Here is a 6189-nt window from a genome sequence, read left to right on the forward strand (position 1 = left end):
GTAGCATCACAGCTCACAGCAACCTCAAACTCTTGGGCTTAAGTGATTCTCTTGCCTCAGCCTCCTGAGTAGCTAGACTACAGGCGCCTGCCACAACGCTTGGCTATTTTTTGTTGCAGTTGCCACTGCTGTTTAGCTAGCCAGGGCCAGATTCAAACCTTCCACTCTCGGTATATGGGGCTGGCGCCCTGCCCACTGAACCACAGGCGCCGCCCTCCCTTTTTACTATTAATTTGCTTAACAGAGTAAACGTTTTTCCCCAGATGTCTAAGAAAACTCCTATTTTGAGCATTTGGCATAATTCTTGCTTTACTGATATATTTATAACAACTTAAAAAAAAATCCTGTGCAAACAGTGCTTGAGTCTAGCTTTTCTTCACCTCAGTCTTCACTGGGAAAACACACCTGAAACAGGAACAGGAAAGACAGTGTAGTTACAAATGGCAGGAGAGGGACCCTCTCCAATCTTCTCCTTAACCTGCCCCACCCAGGAAGCAAAGCTGTGGTTCTGATTGTTGGAGTGAGACAGGACAGGAACTGGACAGTGACTGCTACTATACCTCCAAGCCCCAAACCCAGGTGCCATTTGTTCCGGTGCCTCTGCATGCTGTCTCTATGCTGTGACAGTCCTAGGCAAGGCCTAGTTTTTTTTTTTTTTTTTAGGCAGAGTCTCACTTTGTTGCCCTTGGTAGAGTGCTGTGGCATCACAGCTCACAGTAATCTCTAATTCTTGGGCTCAAGCGATTCTCTTGCCTCAGCCTCCCAAGTAGCTGGGACTATCAGCTGGCCCACCATGACGCCCGGCCATTTTTAGAGATGAGGTCTTACTCTGGCACAGGCTGGTCTCGAACTTGTGAGCTCAGGGAATCTACCTGTCTCAGCCTCCCAGAGTGCTGGGATTACAGGTGTGACCACTATGCCTGGCTTGCTAGCTTTTTAGAAGTCAGAGAAGAATGGGTGGGAAGGAGTGGAAGGTCCTATTGAGGACCATCTTACATTCTCCAAATTCAGTTTTACATTAGACTACTGGACACTCACACAATTTTTTACAAGCAAATATTTTAACTTCTGCTCTTCCTTTGAGCACAGTCACCTCTGAATTTCACAGAAGAGGTCAAGGGTGATTTCATGGAAGGAATATTGAGTATTCCAGGGTTCCTGGATTTAATACTATCAAAATAGCACTAAAATCTCCATCCAATTCTAAAATGAATAAGCTATTTTTCTTTTCTGCCTTTAAGTTGCAATAATCCTTCAACTTCTCTCATGCTACCCCAACAGAAATACTTCATTAGCCTTTTAAAAATGATAAACAATAATAAATAATCACCATCTCCATCTGCTATGGTTTGTGTACCCCAGAATTCATGTATTAGAAATTTGGTCCCTAGTGTAGTGGTGTTGGGAGGTGGTGCCTTTAAGAAGTGATTAGGTCATTGAGAAGGATTAGTGTCACTTTGGGGACTGGGTTAATTCTCAAAGGACTGTGTTAGCAGGCTACCCTTCATAGCTTATACTTTTGTATGTATCCAATTCCACTTCTACTTCTCCACTATGTTATGATGCAGCACAAGGCCCTTACCAGGAGCTGACCAGATATGGCTGCCCAATCTTGGACTTCCCAGACTCCAGAACTTATGAGCCAAAAAAAACTTTTCTTTTTTTAATTTTTATTTATTTATTTTTTTGAGACAAAGTCTTAAGCTATTGCCCTGGGTAGAGTGCCATGGTGTCACAGCTCACAGCAACCTCAAACTCCTGGGCTTAAGCAATTCTCATGCCTCAGCCTCCCAAGTAGCTGGGACTACAGGTACCTGCCACAACACCTGGCTGTTTTTTTTGTTGCACTTGTCATTGTTGCTTTAGGTGGCCCAGGCTAGGTCAGAACCTACCACCCTCAGTGTATATGGCCAGTGCCCTGCTGTCTGAGCTATGGGTGAGGCCTAATCTTTTTTTTTTTTTGGAGCCAGAGCCTCAAGCTGTCCTCCTGGGTAGAGTACCGTGGCATCACAGCTCACAATAACCTCCAACTCCTGGGCTCAAGCAAGTCTCCTGCCTCCACCTCCCAAGTAGCTGGGACCACAGGCGCCTGCCACAACACCTGGCTATTTTTTTTAGTTGCAGCCATCGTTGTTTGGCAGGCCCGGGCTGGATTCGAACTCGCCACCTTAGGTGTATGTGACTGGCGCCTTAGCCACTTGAGCCACAGGCACCGAGCCTAATCTTCTTTTCTTGATAAATTATCTAGTCTCAATAGCAACAGAAAATGGACTAAGACACCACCCTTACCCCCTTCCCACAAGGTCATTCAGAATATACAAAGGAGCAAAGTGAGGGAGAATTTCTTGTTCTCCTTGGTGCATCTCAGTGTCCAGTCCAACCTCCACTCCCCAGAAACAAGAGTCTCTGCAGCTGGCCAAGCAGCCTGCTTCACTCCCAGGAATGAGTCAGTCCACTTCCTCCTTTGCTCCTTCCCAACACTGTCTTCATGGCACCAAGTTGACTGTGCTGAATTTCTGTCTCTTGGAAAAGTTTAGGTCAGCACTCTAATTTCTCCTAATGCTCAACCTCCTGCTTCTTTCAGACCAGCTTACCCACAACCCCTACAGGAAACCTATCACCTCCTCAGAGTCCAACCAAATCTTCACTCAGCACAACTCCACAGCACTCCACTCTCATACCTTCTTGGCCAGTGCCATGAGCCCTCATGGGGGTCAGGACTTCTCTTTCACCCTGAACCCTACACTCAGCTACTTCGAGCTGTCCTCTTCAAGAAGGGACTCCTCTTCTCCCATCACTGACACCAATCCCTACCCCTAAAGTATAATCACCTGCATAATTTGCATGTTCTATTCCTGTTCCCAGGCAATGAAGACTACTAATGGAAGTCACATTTAGACTACTAAAAGTGACCCACCTGGTCAAGTTATAATCAATATATCTAACTTCATTTTGATGCTGTTTTTTGTTTTGTTCTGAGACAGGGTCTCACTCCATTGCCTAGACTAGAGTGCAGTGGCATCATGATAGCTCACCGTAACCTCAGGTTTCTGGGCTCACATGATCCTCCTGCTTTGGCTTCCCAAAGTACTAGAATTACCACTTTTTACCACCCTACCCTGCCAGCTTGGTTCCTTTCATGGAGGGTTCTCAGCTCTCTGGCCTCACTGACTCTTCAATTCAGTTTCATTTTAAACCTTAGATCCTATTTATTTCTGTACTATCTCTTATTCTCTCCTATAGTCCAACTTTTACTTTATCATCTTCAGAAACTCCTGACACAAAGACCCCAATGTGTGGTCCCAGTCACAATCAAGGGCCTCTGAGGCAAGGCCCGTGTTCCCAGTCTGTGTGATGAGGACTCTCTCACGCTTCCTCTGACTCTACTCAGTCTGCTCTCAGGCCCCCTTCTGCCCACAAGTGAGCCTCAGTCCCATCTCTAAAAAGCCTGGCCTTTAGCCTGAAGACAGCTTTCCCTTCTAACATAATGTAGTATATCTGACATTTGACTATATATTGGAGATATGTCTCAAAAGCTGAGAGCAATACAATCTCTCAAAAAATACCTCTTGTGTTGACTCAGAATCCCATTCCACAAAACCCCTTAGAGATCATCTTGTCTAAGTCAGTGGATTTTACAGATGAGGACACTTCCAGTGAAAAGGTTTCCCAGGGCTGACCAAGGTCACTGCCAGTCGGCAGAGGCCAAGGACATTGCTCTCTCTAGAAACTTCAGTGTTCCTGCCATGACACCATCCGACCATGTGCGGGCTAGCTCTGAAATCCAAGTCAAAGAGTCACAAAGTACAACTTATGTAGTTCATCCTGCCTTGCCCGTAGTATCGAGGTTCAAAAAAGAGTTATAAATTGGACCAGTATAAGGATGAGGTGAAAAAACCTTCCTTCTCTTCCTCCCCATATCCTGTCCAGGAAACCATCAAGGCCACTGTGGATGCTGATGACCCCATAAGAGAGAAGGAGGAGCTGAGGCAACTGGCTACAGGTCAGAGTGTTCAACCTACAAACCCTGAGCAATAAGGATAATGCCAATTTGCTCCGTGTTGTTGCTACATCAAGAGGGACTCTTCCATGCACAGTCAATTGCCTTAGCACCCTGCTGCACAAAGCCTAAGGGAAGCAGGGTGCTCAACAGCAGGATGGGAGGGTGTTCACCCACTGCTCTCCATGCACTACATAATGCCTGCACTCTATTTGTTTTTTTCAGAGACAGAGTTTTACTTTGTTGCCCCTTGGTAGAGAGCTGTGGCATCATAGCTCACAGCAACCTCCAGCTCTTGGGCTTAGGTGATTCTCTTGCTTCAGCCTCCCAAGTAGCTGGGATTACAGGTGCCCACAACGCCTGGCTATATATTTGTGTGTGTGTGTGTGTGTTGCAGTTTGGCCAGGGCCAGGTTTGAACCTGCCACCCTTGGTATATGGGGCTGGCTCCCTACGCATTGAGCCACAGGCACTGCCCAATGCCTGAACTCTAATTTCTCCAAGCAGAAAATCAGGGGCTTGGAGAATGCCACCTCTTAGGTTTCATAGGGCCCTAAAGTCTAAGGCTTTAGGTTCTGCATTACCTGAGGAGTAGCCTGGAGGTAGATGAAGCCATGTAATTTGAGCCGGCTAGCAAACTCCTGCAGGAGAAAAGAATGCCAGTCCTGATAGATATGCCATTCGATGTCCGAGAGGGAACCATTTTCAAAAAGATTCTTTGCAAAGATATACCTGGTTGGAAATGTAAGTGGGATGGGAATGGGGGCGGGGGGTAGAGGGGAAGGATGGGAAATGGAATGAAAGGCACAAGAGAGAAGCAGAAAAGAAATCAATAACCAACTTGTTCCACGTCTGTTCAAACTACTCAGCCTTTCCAGCTCCTCATCAATCCTTAAGAAATGTGAATTCTTAACCTGTATCTTTCTTCTTACTCAACACTAAGATGGGAAATGGCATCTAGACTTTAGAGGCTGAAATCACACCTTTCCAGGTAGATTAATTCACTGTAAGAAAGAGGACACTAGACGAGAACGTTATTGGTCCCTAATAATATTCCCTGCTAGATATCAGTTGGAACATATAGTAAATGGTACAGGTAAATTTGAACTTTTGAGATTTCCTCATTATTATTATATATTAAGGCCAAAAAAGAAAAAAAAAGTTAATCTAGTATAAAGCCACCCACTACATTTCACTTAAGGACTGAGGGTGTCTAAGTTTCCAGGCTGCTAAGCCATCTTTTTGTCTAGATTAGAATTGGAGAAAGAACCATTTTTATGTGGTACCATCAAGGAAGCAGGAAATGCATTTCCTGTTAACTTTAGTATTACCAAGAAAGCAGATTCTTCTCCTAAGTACAAATAAGCTCTTATTTGCTTGATTCTTCTGCTGCTAAACTTCTAATTTAGATTAAAAAAAAAAAAACCCTGAAAGTCAAACTAACTTTGCCCCTTGCTTACTTCCACAACGAAAAGAGCATTTGGTAAATAGGAAATCAGAGCTGAACAGAAACTATGGTTTCAGAAGGGTAAGTTCTCCTTTGAAACCTCAGGCAACTTAATACAAAACACAATTTATACCCTAAACAATGAGCTCCAGTTTCTAAGGCAACACAGCTATTGGCCACTTCTGAGAAAATGAAATTCAAAAACGATGTGTACAAATGGCTCTGGGAAATGAGGACTACAAGGCTGTGTCACTATTAAGAGAATAGGTTCCAGAGTAACATTCCAGGGTCTGACCCTGGCTATAACATTCAATAGTTATGTCACTTTTAGCAAGTCCCCTAAACTCTCTCAGCCTGTTGCTGTGATGACTTATATATAATATACACAAAGGGCTAAGAAGAGTGACTGGCACATAGTATTCAAGATGTCATAGTTGTTACTACAAGTGCTTTTTGCTAGACTATGAAGAAGACAACTTGAAACACCAGAAGGAAAATTTCCAGTCTGGAATGGTTTAGTAGCTATACTCATAGTTTAGCTGAAGGTAACCAAGGAAAAGACTATATTTATAACTTAAGTTCTGAAAAATGTTTTCAGCCTCTTCACATATAAGCGGATGATGAAATTAAGATTTCATAAAGAGAAATTAAAGATCTGGCTCGGCGCCTGTGGCTCAAGTGGCTAAGGCGCCAGCCACATACACCTAAGGTGGTGGGTTCGAATCCAGCCCGGGCTCACCAAA

The 6189-nt window shown here is 44.4% G+C and overlaps 1 protein-coding gene across 4 annotated transcripts in view; it reads right to left on the minus strand.

The window, feature by feature from the left end:
* Window positions 1–6189, minus strand: part of DGUOK (deoxyguanosine kinase) — a 33095-nt gene that overhangs the window by 4121 nt on the left and 22785 nt on the right. For all 4 annotated transcript variants that reach the window (XM_012807430.2, XM_003793392.3, XM_023515301.1 and 1 more), the window contains one exon: window positions 4584–4731. In XM_012807430.2, the coding sequence (XP_012662884.1) occupies window positions 4584–4731 (148 nt within the window). The remainder of the gene's footprint in view (window positions 1–4583; window positions 4732–6189) is intronic.

This window comes from Otolemur garnettii, unplaced genomic scaffold, assembly GCF_000181295.1.
Source record: "Otolemur garnettii isolate 467f Iridium unplaced genomic scaffold, OtoGar3 scaffold00068, whole genome shotgun sequence".
Lineage (NCBI taxonomy): Eukaryota > Metazoa > Chordata > Mammalia > Primates > Galagidae > Otolemur > Otolemur garnettii.